Below are 17,282 nucleotides of genomic sequence, written 5' to 3'. Positions count from 1 at the left end.
ACCATGGTGTCTGATCTCATTTTAAATTTAAGAACCAAATCTCAGGTGGGCCATTAGTATGTCTTGGAAGCAGTAGTTTCTGGTATTTCTTCTGTATTTCTCTAGTCTAGTCAGTTTAATCTCCTACTCTTTGAGATATCTAGTTTCTCTCCTTCTCCTCAAACCTTTGACACTACCTCTTCCCTTCTTCCATCTTCACCAGCAGCCAGTCACTTGGAATCGTTATTTCACTGAGAAAATAGAAGTAATCATCTTCCCACCGCCAAATGTAGCATTTGTTGGGTGAATGAAATAATATGATATTCCAGGATTTCATTTATTCCTATATTCAAATGTAATTAGCAACTTAAATTCCAAAACTTAAATCTATTTTTGACCATTTTGGATAATGCTTTTCACTACCACCTTCCTTTATGTTGTTATAACCAAGAATTGTTAATATGTTTGTGCCTCATTCAAGTAAAATTAGTTATTATTTTTAAGAAGATGATTAACAGGAGTAGTTAGTAGAACAAGCAGTTAAGTAATTGAACACAGGAAATTAAAGAAGTAATACATTGTAACTATATTTGATTATACTATTAGCCCACAATGGTTCTTACTTATGTAAGCTGTTGTGGAAGAAGAAAAGATGGAAATGACTTAGAAATGAAAGTGAAAGCCCCAAACTTTGTGGAAAATGGAGGAAAAATGTTGCCTACAAATTATGTGATAGTTTTGACCTCACACTTTGAATGAGATAATTAGATAACAGAATTGAGCTATAAATATGTTGATTTCAAATTAAATTAACTGAATATTGTTATTTATCTCATGTTACCAAACTTTAAGATTCCATTTTGAAAAAAGGAAATAAGCAGTCAATCAATTATTCTCTCTCATCATGATGTTTCTATCTCTTTCTCTCCCTTCTTCTCTGAAATCAATAGAAGTATTTATGCCCTGGCTGGTTTGGCTCAGTGAATAAAGCGCCTGCGTGGGGACTAAAGGGTCCCGGGTTTGATTCCAGTCAAGGTCACATGCCCAGATTTCGGGCTTGATCCCCAGTAGGGGGTGTGCAGGAGGCAGCGATCCATGATTCTCTCTCATCACTGATGTTTCTATCTCTCTCTCTCTCACTTCCTCTCTGAAATCAATAAAAATATATTTAAAAAAGAAAAAAGGTGATGAGATGGTTAAAACCAAAAAAGTCGAGATTCTTATACCAGCTTTGATGACATTTATATTTGTAGAGTTGAATAAGAATCTATACCTTACCTAAAAGTGTGAGTTGCTTATATACTAGTAATTACAATAAAGAGGAGAATCCCTCAGTGACCTGAATTTCATATGCTGAATTCAGTTGCCTAATGGCATCTGTCTGCTCAGGCACGTTTCCCCACACATCTTCCCAATTCCCCAATTCTTTCCAAACCTTTACCATTGTTTCCCAATATCATCTTCTCATCCCTCATTTTGCAGATGATCTAAGCCCCTACTTTACATAGTAAACAGAACCGCACAGGCATACCTCAGCTTATTTACTTCTTCTCCAGTTTACTTAACTTGTCCCAGAAGAAGAGGTTCCCTTGCACTCTGTCTCCCTAAATCTGCCCTCTCTTTTGCCGGAGTTCCTGAAAGTGCTGTTTGTTCCTGCTTATGCTTCTCAGCTTCTTTCTCATACCCATCCTAAAATGGTCTGACCCGATCTAAGGCTCTTTGGCCAGATCAGCATGAACTTCCTGATTTTCAAATGCAGTGTTCTTTTCCCAGTCTTCACCCTCTCTATCCGCAGCACATGGCCCTGCTGTCACGTTACTACCCTACCATTTCTTGTGCCTTTTCACGTGCCCAGAGGAGACATTCAAAAATATTGAACCAGTAGTTCTGACATATTTTCTGAGTTTTCAGCCTACATTTTTAATGGACAATACTGCCTGCATCTCAAAATGCCTTATAGCCAAAAACAAAGTTACGATTTTCTCTGCCCTCCTCTTTTCATCCATGTGAAGGTTACATACCTTAAGGTCACATCCTTTATGCCTCCTCTTTCTCTTATTTTCGTTTGCACCTATGGATGAGAATATTTTACTTTACCCACAAAGTCTGTAATATCCATCTGGATTCTATAGATTGCTCTATACCAGCGGTTCTCAACCTGTGGGTCGCGACCCCTTTGGGGGTCAAATGACCCTTTCCCAGGGGTCACCTAAGACCATCGGAAAACACATATATAATTACATATTGTTTTTGTGATTAATCATTATGCTTTAATTATGTTCAATTCGTAACAACGAAATTTGGGGTCACCACAACATGAGGAACTGTATTAAAGGGTCGTGGCATTAGGAAGGTTGAGAACCACTGCTCTATACCATCCAACTCATACATGTTTGCCCTTTCTGCAAATGCTTGTATTGACAGGTAAACCTATAATTTCTGTGACTAAGATGGAGTTTCCATAGAATACTGTATCATAGAGATTTGTGTTAGGTTAAATTTACCAAAAAAAAACAAACAAACAAACAACAACACACCAGATTTCTCCACCCCCCCCCCCCCCCCACCCCCCGTCCCGACTTTAAAGTAAAGAATAATGAAAAATAGCCCTAGCCGGTTTGGCTCAATGGATAGAGTGTTGGCTTGTGAACTGAAGGGTCCCAGGTTTGATTCTGGTCAAGGGCACATTCCTGGATTGCAGGCTCTATCCCCAGCAGGGGGCATACAGGAGGCAGCTGATCATTGATGTTTCTCTCTCTCTCTTTCTCCCTTCCTCTCTGAAATCAATAAAAATATTTTTTTAAAAGCATAATGAAAAATAAGTAATAGTTCCTAATTATGTATTTAGTTTAAAGAGATAGAGTTAAAAGTATTTGTCCTAAATGATAGTTCAAATATACTTTTCCAAAGACCTTTAATTTGCAGCTTTCCCCGCAAATATTGGTACTGGTGTAGGAATTGTTTCTGAATTTGAAAAAAAAAGAGCTTCACTTGTTCATTCTTGTTCTGTTCATGACACCTGGCTATTAATGTATGTTAAGGGAATCACTGTACTTTTTATTACGTGCATATGAAGAAGAAAGAAAATTTTCCTTTGGATGTCTTACTTGGATTTTAGTTAGTTGACGTAAGATTGTTTTCTTTTCCTTTTTAGGTTGCAAACATGTTAAAGGCATCCTGTTATATGGGCCCCCGGGTTGTGGTAAGACTCTCTTGGCTCGACAGATTGGCAAGATGTTGAATGCAAGAGAGCCCAAAGTGGTCAATGGGCCAGAAATTCTTAACAAATATGTGGGAGAATCAGAAGCTAACATTCGTAAACTCTTTGCTGATGCTGAAGAGGAGCAAAGGAGGGTAATGTTAATATAAGTGTATTTCCGTAAAAGTTTATCATTTATAGGATGAATGAAATTCAGCATTATGGTGGAAAACTTGTTAGAACAATCTATATTTTTAAAAACTTGAGGGTAAAATTTATTTAATACCAAGTTATGTCACTCAACCAGGATTATGGGGGATTTACATGATGTCATTACCCACATGTTCATAATACAAAGATAGATGATTGTATAAGCCAAAAGTTTTACAAAAACAAATCATGAATATATTTTCAGGTGACACTTTTATTCCACATTACTTCCAGAGACTTGAACTGATCCTTTGGAAAGGGAGGAATTAAATCTATAAAGGGACTTGTAGAATTATGTGTATGTTAGATCCATGTGCAGAAAGCTAGCTTTACTTACCAATGAGTCTACTCAATTGTAGAGTGACAGGTATGAGCTGTTAGGTCCCAAGCTTGATTTGAGTCTTAGAAAAATAATAAAATTAATTAAAAATAAAACCAGAGTTTATGTGGTGGTTAATTTTATGTGTCAATTTGTCTAGGCCTCTGGGTGTGGAGACATTTGGTTAAACATTATTCTGAATGTGTTTGTGGGGATATTTTTGGATGAGATTATCATTTGAATCAGTAGACTGAGTAAAGCAATTGCCCTCTCTAATATGGGTGGGTTCCACCCAATCAGTTGAAGGCCTGAATAGGACAGAAAGATCTTTACATCTTGGGACTTGTCAGCCACCATAATTGTATTATAATTCCTTATAATTAATCTCTCTATAGCTAGCTAGCTAGCTGGATTGATAAACAGAGATCTAGATCTCTATCTAGATATAGAGATCTACATATATATCTGTATATTTTCAGGTGACTAATAGGGTGGATCTTGGTTCTGTTACACTGGAAAACCCAAACTAATCCACTAATATTATATTTGTTTCATTGACAGAGTGTTTAAAAAATAATGCCATGGGATTTTGTTTCTGGCAATATAGTAGACTAGGCAACTTGAAACCTTCCTTCTACAAACACCTTCATATGCGGGGTAAAATATAAAAAATCATTTTAAATGCATAATTGTGCTCTCAGGAAAGAAAATGAAATCTTCAGAAATGTAAAGAAAACTCTGAAAATTTGAATGATAAAGATATGAGCTGAAGGTTTGCATGAGTTTAGGTGTTAGCACCCACTGAGGGTAGAAAATGAGTCCTTGAACCCACTTAAGGTATGGACTAGGAACTGGAACCTTCAAAGAGGTTGTGTCCTCAATGAAAAGAATGGACTTAAAGATATCTGTCTACCAGCACAGAGAAATATCAAAAACATTTAACAACCTAGGTTCTGAAGTAGGAGCTAAGAAATCTCTAATGGCCATTCTAAACTGTGGATCCTTGACTCATGCTTAGGATTTAAAAGCAAAACAGCAACAACAACAACAGAAACCATTCCATCTATGGTCTGGGTTCCCCAAGCAGAGAAAATAATTTTAAAATGAATCTTTGGCTAATGATACCATAGGGTTGTTAGATATGAGCAAACCCCAAGGAATCCTCCCACAGCCCAGGCCACACAAGCTTCTCATAGGGGAAGCTAAAATAGTTTCAATAAATGGAAAATGTTATCATCAAAATTTAAAGCTCAGCAACCAGGTTAAACATAAGCCAGTAGTTTCAACTGAAAAAGAAGTGACAAACAGGAGAATAGATCTAAAGAAATCATCCAGAATATAGCGTAGAGAGATAAAGGGAAAATATGAAAGAGAAGTTGAGATAACAAAGTTAGAGTGAAAAGTCCAAATGAAGTAGTATAGAAGCAACATTCAAAGATAGAATCACTGAGAATTTTCTAGATTTGATAAAACACATAAATACTCAGATTTACATAGCCCCATGAGCCCAAATAGGATAAATAAGAAATAGGTTATTTTTAGATCCATTGTAGTGAAACTGGAGAATGTCAAAGAAAAAAAGAGAAGCATCTTAATATAAACAAAAAAGAAATGACAGTGACATACAAAGGGAGATCCATTATGTTGACAACAAACTTTTCAATGACAGCAACAGATCAGAAAATAGTGGAACAGTATCTTCACAGAGCTAAGTGAAAATAATTGTCAACTTACAATTTTATACACAGCTTAATTCTCATTCAGGAATAAAAGGGAAATAAATATGTTTTTTTCAAGCAAAGACGAATAGAATTAACTAATCACAGAAGCTTGCTGGAGGAATATGAAGGATGATGTACTTTAGAATTAAGGAAATTGAATCCAGAAGGAAGCAGTGGATGCAAGAAATAATGATGAGTAATGAAATTAGTGAAAATGTGGATAAAATCTGGCATTTCTACTTCTGGTAGTGACAGATTAGGTAATTTGAATCATGCTTGGCACTGAAGACTATCAGAAAAGCTCAACAAAAGATTTAATTATATTTTGCTTGAAGGCATCAAAGAACAATGGCCCAAATAAAAAGGCCCTGATTTTTTAAAAAATAATAATAATAATAAGGCCCTGATATATGGAGGCTCAGAGGGAAAAGGTCACTGCTTTTCTAGAGCTATTAGTCAGTGCTGGAATTTGCTAGGCTAGTGAGAGTAATGGGCAGAGATTAGCAGCTATGGCCCACAACGAGGGAACACCTGATGAACATGCCTCATTTTGAGTTGGGACCTTGAAGGGCTATACCATAGAATTAAGGCTTAACTAGAAATAGAAGAACATTCTCAAAGAGGCTGTAGATCAGCTTTTAATCATGACATTCTCTAAAATTAGACTGAGGGTTCCTAAACCACTAGTGCCCCCAGGTATCTGGCAGAATTGTAGATACTTCCTGGAGGAAGGCCTCAAATTATTTCTGTCATTTACAAATGAAATGTATGGTGTATAATCAAAAGGAATCAGACACACAGAGACAACAAAAGATGATAGAAATTGGGCCTCTGGATATTGGAATTCTCAGATACAGACTTTTAAAAACAATTCTTACCACATTCAAAGAGAAACAAAATTGAGAATTTTGGCTGAGCACTGGAAACTAAAAAAAAAGTCAAATGGCAATGCTGGGAATGAGAAATCAGTAACTGAAAGTAACCCAAGTAGATAGGTTTACATGGATTAGACACATCTAAAAAGAGAATTAGTGAACTGAAAGATATTAGACAAAAATAACCAGAGACAAATGAAGAAAGATAGAAAATAACATAACAATGTCTTTAAAGTTTCAGGAAGGAAAAGACAATGGGGCAAAAGCAATATTTGAAGAGAAAATGGTTTAGAACTTTCTTAAACTAATGAGCGTCCATCCATAGATCCCAAAAGTGATATGAACCTCAAGCAAGGGAAATACTAAAGAAGTTGACAGCTATAGTTAATCATTATTAAACTTCTTGAGAGAGAGAGAGAGAGAGAAATCTTAAAAGCAGAGAATAAAGAAAGATTACCTTCAAATACCAACAATTACTTGGCAGTTATCTTCTCAACAAAAATGATGGAAACGGTATCAGTTCAATACCGTTTTTAAGAAACAGAATAAACCAGCCGTGGGCAAACTACAGCCCGCGGACCGGATCCGGCCCGTTTGAAATGAATAAAACTAAAAAAAAAAAAAAAAGACCGCACCCTTTTATGTAATGATGTTTACTTTGAATTTATATTAGTTCACACAAACACTCCATCCATGCTTTTGTTCCGGCCCTCCGGTCCAGTTTAAGAACCCATTGTGACCCTCGAGTCAAAAAGTTTGCCCACCCCTGGAATAAACTGTCAACTTAGAATTTTTATAGCTAGTAAATGGATAAATTGTCATATATGTATACAATGAAGTACTACATAGTAATAAAAATAGACTGTGGCTATACACAGTTTTGAATTTCACAAGTAAATGTTAAACAAAAGAAACCAGACAAGAAGGATGATTCCATTGATATAAAGCTCAAAGTATAGTATTTAATGATGCATGCTTAGGTGGTAAAAGTATAAAGGAAACTGAGAAATAATTGCCATAAAAATCAGATTGTGTTTGCCTATGTGAGATGGTGGTGGAAGGCTTTTTCTTGTTATGGCTATGTGGATGTTCATTTTGTGACAGTTCATTGAGACATACGTTCACATTTTGTGAACTTTCCCTCTATGCCATACTTCATAATAAAAAAGTTTAAAAGAGGTAAATTTAAGAAGCATTCACTATATAAAACAGTAATAATAATGATCAATATGTTTTTTAAGAACTAAAATATGGAATAAAATATATGGGAATTGGAATAAATCATGTAAAATCCTTGTATCATTAGAGAAGAAGATAGTAATGTTAATTAACATAAAACTTTAGTCAATGTGTATGTGAAAATATATATACATTACTAGTCATAGTAAAATTAGAAGAATATACCAAGTGGGTAATATCTTGCAGATTAATTTGACAACATCTTATAAAAATGAAAATGCTGTACATGACCTATGGGTTCTATCTCAAGACAGCTATTCTAGAGAAACATTCTTGAATGTGTGCACAAAATAACATGTATCAAGATGTTAATTGCTGCACTATTTGTAATGGGAGAAAAAGTAGAAACGTCTTGATTTTTCCTCAGTAGGAAATGGAATATCATATAAATATTTTTTGATTTAATTAAATCTTTATTGTTCAGATTATTACAGTTGTTCCTCTTTTTTAAACCCATAGCTCTCCTCCACCCAGTTCCCACCCCACCCTCTGCCCTTACCCTTCCCACTGTCCTCATCCATAGATGTCTCATTTTTGCCCAGTCTCTTTCTATACCCCCACACCCCTTTCCCCCCAAGAATTGTCAGTCCACTCCCTTTCTATGCCCCTGATTCTATTATATTCACCAGTTTACTCTGTTCATCAGATTTTTTATTCACTTGATTTTTAGATTTACTTGTTGGTAGATATGTATTTGCTGTTCATAATTTTTATCTTTACCTTTTTCTTCTTCTTCCTCTTCTTAAAGGATACCTTTCAGCATTTCATTTAATACTGGTTTGGTGGTGATGAACTCCTTTAGCTTTTTCTTATCTGTGAAGCTAAAGATCTGACCTTCACTTCTGAATGATAGCTCTGGATAAAGTAATCTTGGTTGTAGGTTCTTGGTATTCATCACTTTGAATATTTCTTGCCACTCCCTTCTGGCCTGCATAGTTTCTGTTGACAAATCAGCTGACAATCTTATGGGTACTCCCTTGTAGGTAACTGACTGTTTTTCTCTTGCTGCTTTTAAGATTCTCTCTTTGTCTTTTGCTCTTGGCATTTTAATTATGATGTGTCTTGGTGTGGTCCTCTTTGGATTCCTTTTGTTTGGGGTTCTCTGTGCATCCTGGAGTTGTAAGTCTATTTCTTTCACCAGGAAGGGGAAGTTTTCTGTCATTATTTCTTCAAATAGGTTTTCAATTTCTTGCTCTCTCTTCTTCTGGCACCCCCATAATTCGGATGTTGGTACGCTTGAAGTTGTCCCAGAGGCTCCTTACACTATCTTCATATTTTTGGATTCTTTTTTCTATTTGCTTTTCTGGTTGGGTATTTTTTGCTTCTTTGTATTTCAAATCTTTGACTTGATTCTTGGGATCCTCTTGTCTGCTGTTGGATCTCTGTATATTATTCTTTATTTCAGTCAGTGTATGCTTAATTTCTAGTTGGTCTTTTTTCATATCCTCCAGGGTCTCACTAAATTTATTGGCGGTTTCTAGAAAATTCTTGAAAATCCTTATAACCGTGGTCTTGAACTCTATATCCAGTAGTTTGCTTTCCTCCATTTCTGTCATTTGTGACCTGTTTCTTTGTCTCCGCATTTTTTATGCTTCCCTGTGTTGGTAGAATGGCTTTGTGTGCTAGGTGTCCTATAGGGCCCAGTGGCTCAGCCTCCCCAGTTACCTGAGGTGGACACTCTTGGTGCACCCCTTTTTGGGCTTTGTGCACAGTCTTGTTGTAGTTAAGCCTTGATTGTTGTAGGTATCACTGGGAGGAATTGACCTCCAGGCCAATTGTCTGTGAGAATCAGCTGTGTCTACAGTGGGAGAACTTCTGTACTGAAGAGACACCTTTCTGGGGCAAGACTTGCTTCAGTGGGGCTTTGGTGCTCACTGAGTCTGCCCTCTGAGTGTGTCCCTTATGGATCTGAGGAGTTGTAATCTGGATGGTCCCACTCTGACCACTGGGTACACTGGCTCTTGGATCTCTAAGGAGGTGCTAATTTAGACTCTGCCTGAGGCTACCCAGCAGGAGCTACGAAGAGATCTGCAGATTCCCCTTTCTTGTTTGGGGTTTGGAGGTGCCCAGATGAGGCCCAGCTGTGAAGCAATGCAAGCTGCTGTGGGGTCTTGGGCCTTCTCTTGGAAGTTCTGGGTCTGTCTGGCCCAGCTGCAGTTTGTTAGGTAATTTTCAGATTGCAAAGGGCCAGGGCATTCATATGCAAAAGCCTCTGTGTGCAGCTTGGGTGGGGCGGGGTCTCAGGGAATCAACAGGGCGGAGCAAACAGCTATGGCTGATCCTCAGCCCTGCCCTAAGAGGCCCCGAGTCTCAGTGTCCCAGTAACCTCTGAGAGAAGGCCGCCCTCGAGTTCCGAGTTCTGCCTGCTGCCAGACAGTCCAGTTTCTCCCCGTATGAGTCTGGGTCCCCAGAGACTTCCCGGAACTGGAGTTCAGAGCAGTCGGGGGCTTGTGACTCCCTCCCGATTAAAAAAGACAGCCGCGTCCTCCTCTGAGTCTCAGTGTGCTTTTCTCTTTCCTTCTAGTTGTAGAATTTCCACTCAGCCAGCCTTCCTGTAGTTCTGGATGATGTCCGTTTTGTCTTTTCGTTGTATTTTTGAAGTTGTTGTCGGAGGCAGCAATTTCCTGTGTTTACCTATGCCGCCATCTTGGTTCTCCTCCTCATGTAAATATTTAAATGAATAATATACATGGATCAGTATGAATAATCCTCAAAGGCATAATAACGAATTTTTTTAATTTAGTAAACTTTACTAAGTCTAACATGCCCTGTTATTTCCTACTTATTCTTGGTTTTGTTGTTGATAAAAATCAGTTTTAAATATTTTCTTTATAACAACCCTTTAATGCTTCAAGTCTCCTTGTTGAGCACTTAATTATTTTTGCTTTACACAGGAGGTTTTCATTAAATTCTTGTTCATGTTCAGGTCTCCAGTCATTTCAGCCCCATTGGTTCTAGCAGGCATGGGTCCTGGTGGATGGTGCAAGTTCAGTCACTGATCTCAACTCTTCAGACAGTCCCAGAACAAATTCAGGTTTAAAGTTCATCCCTAGTACTAACAATATGTTCTGCTTCAAATATCTTTTCAACACTCTGTATACCAAGAAAAATAGTCATAACCATTTATTATCTGGTTTGAAATAACTACTTTTTCTAAAAGTTATTTTAAGTTATTTTATAAATAATTCACAAATGTAAAATTAAAGAGAAGGGAAAGACTATTAAGATACTTAATAAGAACATAAATATAACAAACCAAATTTTTAGTCCATGTTTTCCTGATTTTGAAGACATATTATATGTATCCAAAATGGGCAGGAGCATCTGAATATAACTGTCCATCAGTTGTTATACATGAACTTGTGTATACTGCTTATAAATTTCAAATACATCTCTAATAGATTCTGGCTTATATGACTTCTGGTTCTCTTGCACTGGCATCACTAAGACACAATACTTGAAGATTTTTTTTTTTACTCTTTGGCTCATAATTTAGTTGAAGAGAGGATGGCCATCTGATGCTCCATACTTGCAAAACATTTTTTTTTTTAGATTGTATATACCTTTTATAATGGTCAATCCAATATTTTTATGTTTATGTCATATATTTCTTCTGGTCTCTCTATAATGCCTACCTTCAAATTTGTCTACTTAGAAACCATATCAAGGAAATTTTTATGCACCGATGAAAAAAAGGTGGAGGAATACTGTCATGTGTTCTTTTAGAAAAATGAGATGGCCTAGTTTCTTGTCACAAAATACAGCATACTGAAAACTTTTTGTTCAATAAATAACTGGATGAAAATGTCATATTTTCTTTTTGTCCTTACAAATATATTTACTCATTCTTGAGTTTGAGAAAATATCTTCTGAAAGCACATAGTCTGAGATTTTACTTTAATGATCAATTTCACCATCTTCATTAGAGTCTCAAGTGCTTCTGTCTCTGTATTAACTTTCAGATTCATATAATTGTGAAATATCTTTCTCTATAAATTTTCTTTTTCTTTCTTTTTTTTTTTTTTTTTTTTTGCCCTTATGGCCAGAGAATTTAAAACATCTGAGTTCTCAACTGTGTTCCATTAAAACTAAAATCAGGCAACAAAAATAGTGAATGCTATATCTAGATTTCTCTTATACTAGCAGTCACCAACCCGTAGTCCGAAGACCACTTGTGGTCCATGGGTCCGAAAGGTTGGCAACTGCTGCCTTATACCGTCTTGAAAGATGATACAATACTTTGGACAACATTAAGAAACCCGAAGGATGATGTCATAGCGATATTTATTTCACTATTGCATATTTTTAAGCAATTTCATCATTCTTTCATCTTATTATCTTAATCATTTTTTTAGCATAGCTGATAATTGATTAGTAATGATGACATGATTTCTAGGATGTTGAAATAGCATAATATAGCTTAGATTTATAAAAAGATCCAGTGGACCCATATGGTAATTGCCAAATAGAATGAGTGTTACTTTATTATTTAAAATATATTTCCCTTTTTTGTCTGTGAAAGACTTCTAAGAAAAAAAGTCATGAGATATCAATCTTTATAAATAAACTTGCAGACAGTTTAAATATGACACAATCAATGATAAAGCTGAGTTGGCAGAGAATTTCTAAGAAGAGAATTTCATAGCCAGCCTTTTCAGTTATAACTTTCTCAAGTCTTACATCCAAAAATGGCTTGGTACACTCAGCTAATGAACCCATGGACGATATATGTGTGTTACATAATAAAGAAAAGCATCACCTCTGTGATTCTGGCCAGTCCAGGCTGGCGGAGATGAGCACTTGCATATAGGTCAAACTAGTTAAATATAGAACTGTGGTTTTCGAAGCTGTTGCCAGGAGCTCAATAGCAGCAGCTCTGTTTCTATGGGGGAATACTTTTCAGATGGTAAGAACAGAGCTAAAAGCCAGCAAGTTGAAGAGGATTGCATTGTGGAAATTTAAACTCTTTGGTAAAGGGTTATTGATGATTCAGCTACATTAATCTGTGAACATTGATTTTGACATCTTCCTTACCTGACTCCTAATTTATTGCAATAAGAATTTGGCTTTATTTAAGTAACACACCTGTAAAAATTGATGTTATTATACTGACTAGGTTGGGGGAAGGGACCTGATGACAGGTCACAAGATTAGTAAGGTTCTGAAAAGGTCAGAATTGTACTGAATTATGTTTAGGACAGATTGCTTCTGTGATCATTTAATCAAACACAGTGTTCTTATTGTCTCTGGCTTCCCTTCCACAGATTTGATATTTGAGGTTGGCCTGAGAAGGAAGTCATGATTCCAGTGGCAACATAAGGCACATTGACAGCAAAATTCATACATGATAGCAGCTGTTTGTTTCCTGCTCTATTAGCAGACAACCTTGAATAAAAATGTCTTATAAAAATAATGTAGAATCACAGTTTTTCAGTCATAAACAGGAATGTCCTTGTTTTGTATCAAAGACAGCAAGAATTAATACCCTACTATATAGAAGTGTTTGGCAAAGCTAAGATTGTAGTTCCAATTCCTCCTTCTCAGTCCTATCTACAGATGGAAAGATGAATAGTTTTTGGTGTTTAATTTTTTTAAACAGCAAGCTATCATTTATCATCAGACATCTGTTCAATAAATATGATATTAAGAAATTAATTTTTCAGATTTGAATTTAGTTTTTAAAACATTTGTGGAAGGAGAACAATTTGTGAGAAATGCGTTTCTATTTATAATTCTGAAGTAGTATTGACTTTCTTCTGGTATACAGTTTTATGAATTTTAGCACATGTATAGTTTTATGTAACCACCACTAAAATCTAGATAACAGAACATTTACATCACCCCAAAATAATTCCCTCAGGTTGTCCCTTCATGGTCACTCTCCCTGTGTTACCAGCTCCTGGTAACTATTGATCTGTTCTCCATCCCTATAGTTTTGTCTTTTCAAGAATGTTATATAAATAGGATCATAGTATGTAACCTTTTGAGACTTGCTTCTTTCACTTGGCATATTTCCTTTGAGACTCATCCAAGTTGTAGCATGAATCAACCATCTCTTTTTATTGTTGAGAAGTATTCCATTGTATGTGGATGTACTACAGTTTGTTTATCCATTCACCAACTAAAGGGCATTTAGGTTGTTTCCAGTTTAGGGCACTTATGAGCAGAGCTGCTATAAGCCAAGGGGTGGAATTGCTGGATCAAACAGTGTTTTATTTGGTTTTCATTTTTTAAAACAACTTAGACCCAGTCTAATTTCCTTCGGGTCATTTTTTGCCTGGCTGGTGTGGCTCAGTGGTTGAGCATTCACCCATGACCCAGGAGGTCACTGGTTTGAGTTTCAGTCAAGGCACATGCCCAGGTTGCAGGCTCGATTCCCAGTAGAGGGAATGCAGTAGTAAACCAATCGATGATGTTTCTCTCCCATCAATGTTTCTATCTCTACCCTTCTCTTTTTCTCTCTCTCTCTTTAAAAAAAAAATCAATAAAAACATTTTTAAGCTTTAAACCTATTTTTTAAATTATATACTTGCCAGAGTTTTAATGAATATCAACCATATCTAATCCTTAATCTCATTATGCCCATCTTAATATTATCCATATGTTGTCATATTGAGGTTTTGTTCATTCTCACCTGTTTCATTTTATTAATCCCTAATGTTTTTGTTTTTTAAAAAAGAAAATTTCTAAAGCATACTTCTCCCTTTAGTTACTTAAATATAAATTGTGAGAAGGTCCACTTAACTTAATCTAACCAATTATTAGCATTTATAAGTTTTTGCATCTATTAAAGTTTTAAAATATATAAACTATTTTAACAATGACTATATCCAATAAACTAAAACAGAAATCACTATGCAGAAGAAACAGCATCCCCTTGACTATTCTTTTTATAAATTGTGTCTCTGTTCTCACTTTACTGTTAGGAGAAAATAATCTGTTTTCATGTGGCATGGCTGAATGTGAATCATGTTCATTTCCTTCCCCTGTTCCCCCAATTCCCAGTGGACCTCTGGGTAGAGTTACCACTTAGCAATATAAGGTGACAAGCAAATGGGCATTAAACCTACTGTTTCTGGGACAATTCCTTCACCAAAAGTCAGGGGAAATGGGAGGGAATTGTCACTCACTGACTTAAGAATGCACCTGGTAAGTAAAAGAATTCATTTAAATAGTGAGATAAGAAATGAGTGTAAGTGAACAGTTATATGATGGACTATTCACTTGCATCAGTATATAATGTGTATGTTTGTTTTATGGCTATTAAATAAGAGGTTCTAGTATCGTTGCAGTTTGCAGACTTCTGAGAATGTAGTTCTAACACCTTTGTAAGGTTACAACCATGATTAGACTTGCTGTATTTATTAGTCAATATGGAGCGAAGTCCATCTATGGCAAGTTTTGCTTTGCCTTTTGGATTAGTTTGTTTAATATATTCATATTATTTGAATTATTTGTTCTATAATATACTTTCTTATCTTACTAGCTTGGTGCTAACAGTGGTTTGCACATCATCATCTTTGATGAAATTGATGCCATCTGCAAGCAGAGAGGGAGCATGGCTGGTAGCACAGGAGTCCATGACACTGTCGTCAACCAATTGCTGTCCAAAATTGACGGGGTAGAACAGCTGAACAACATCTTAGTCATTGGTATGTTTGCTTAAAAAAAAAGTGCTGTGGAAAAAAAAATGCTGTGATTTCAAAAACATTAGACACATGTGTTCGGAATTAAGTTCTGTATAGATTGTAATTATACTACTTTGCCAATGTTTCCAAATTAGAATCAAGTGTTATTGAAGAATTTGACTATTTTAATGTTGAGCCTTAACAGGACAAATGTAAGGTGGGTTTTAGTGACTCATGGTTTAAGCATATAACTCACCCATTTAAAAGGCAGCACAATGTAATGCAATGGTTTTCAAAGTGGGTCTTGTAGGCCCCCGTGGGTCCTCAGAAGGGCTTCAAGGTCTGCGAGGCCCAGGGAATGAGCTTCAGCTCATGCATCTCTATCATAACTTCATGCATCTCTATCAAAACAGTCTTTTAACTGTTTTAGGTACTGAGGTTCTTCTTAAGGTGACTTTTGTGGGGGGAGGGAGAAGTCTGTTGTTTATGAAGGTTGAAAACCATTGGCCTACAAAAAAGGGAAGGGACTTTGGGTCAAAAATGTTCATATGGCCCTTCTCTCACTTTGACAGGTTACTTGCCCTCTTTGAATCTTAATTTTTCCTTTTTAAATATTTGAAGTTTTTATTGTATTTATATTCCATTGGCTTGTACAGTAGTGAAATAACTAAATTTATAACGAAATAATTTATAACTAAAGCAAAGTCTCCAGGTATTTTCATTAGAACATGTCAAGAACAAGTGATATTTTTATTTGAGAATAATTTGGTTTTCTGTTTGACTTATAAAATGTCCTCTTAGCTTCTGAGGTAAATTACTAATCTTACATATTCTGAAGGGACATTTTATCTTACTTTTGAACTGTGATAATTTGTATGTTTTAACATCTATGTTCAGGAATGACCAACAGACCAGATCTGATAGATGAAGCTCTCCTTCGACCTGGAAGACTGGAAGTTAAAATGGAAATAGGTAAGTAGACCTGTCACTGATGGCAGGGGAGTGGGAGAATATATTTAGAGTTCATTAGCAGGAGCGACGTCATGTAACTCAATGGTTTAATGTTTGTTAGAGAAGTTGTATATCATGAGAAGCAGATGTTTTCATGCTTGAGTACCTATAAGAAAGCATTAGGAATAAAATAATATCTGCCTTATTTTTAATTTTATCAGGTTTACCAGATGAAAAAGGTCGACTACAAATCCTTCACATCCACACAGCAAGGATGAGAGGGCATCAGTTACTCTCTGCAGACGTAGATATTAAAGAACTGGCCACAGAGACCAAGAATTTCAGCGGTGCTGAATTGGAGGGTCTGGTGCGAGCGGCACAATCCACTGCTATGAACAGACACATAAAGGTCAGTCAACTAATAGATTAGGAGTCTACAGCCCTGTAAATACCGAGCCAGGGTTCTTTCTCTTTCCTTTCAAGCATACCAAGGGCTAGGGGTGATGCTGACTTTTGGTAGAGAAAATTCATGATAAAAGGAATAGTAATTAACTGTCCACTGCTAAATCTTCAGAGTAACTGGAAAAATAACGGTAGTATCTGCCCCATATTAACCACTGACTCATCTCCCTTCGGTTGTCTCCATCTGATACATGTGCAGATGAAGATTTTGAACAATATTTTTAATCTTTGTGCTGTGTTGAGTTGTAACATGTCATATGAAGTTAGATTTTCTATATTTTAGAATTATGAGGGCTGCTTCTTTCAGCAAATATACTGCATAATTGCTGTTTTTGAGGTATTAAACTGTAGACATGAAGATAATAAAGCATGGCCTCTCTCCTCAAGGAATTCAAAGTCAGGGGAATGGACATGTTTGCAAATTAGTACAAAAAGGTATTGTACTTTGGTAGAAATATATGCAAGGATACTTTTATTTTGATAAAGTTATCACCTGTAGATAAGTGACTCCCAGGTTTATGTCTTATCTCTTGAAAGTATATCTCCCACTTTCAATTTATAATTAAATAATTCTACCTGGATGTTTTGTTTATTTTAAATATACTTTTATTGATTTCAGAGAGGAAGAGAGAAGGAGAGAGAGAAACATCAATGATGAGAGAGAATCATTGATCTGCCACTGTCTTTTTTTTTATTGCT

At 36.1% G+C, this 17,282-nt stretch overlaps 1 protein-coding gene across 2 annotated transcripts in view; it reads left to right on the top strand.

The window, feature by feature from the left end:
* Nucleotides 1-17,282, top strand: part of NSF (N-ethylmaleimide sensitive factor, vesicle fusing ATPase) — a 119,496-nt gene that overhangs the window by 45,469 nt on the left and 56,745 nt on the right. For both annotated transcript variants that reach the window (XM_070395203.1, XM_070395204.1), the window contains exons 9-12: nucleotides 3,134-3,333; nucleotides 15,029-15,194; nucleotides 16,068-16,142; nucleotides 16,343-16,530. In XM_070395203.1, the coding sequence (XP_070251304.1) occupies nucleotides 3,134-3,333; nucleotides 15,029-15,194; nucleotides 16,068-16,142; nucleotides 16,343-16,530 (629 nt within the window). The remainder of the gene's footprint in view (nucleotides 1-3,133; nucleotides 3,334-15,028; nucleotides 15,195-16,067; nucleotides 16,143-16,342; nucleotides 16,531-17,282) is intronic.

This window comes from Myotis yumanensis, unplaced genomic scaffold, assembly GCF_028538775.1.
Source record: "Myotis yumanensis isolate MYYU_CA2020_CCGP unplaced genomic scaffold, mMyoYum1.0.hap1 SCAF_16, whole genome shotgun sequence".
NCBI lineage: Eukaryota > Metazoa > Chordata > Mammalia > Chiroptera > Vespertilionidae > Myotis > Myotis yumanensis.
This window is presented reverse-complemented; position numbering and strand designations above follow the sequence as displayed.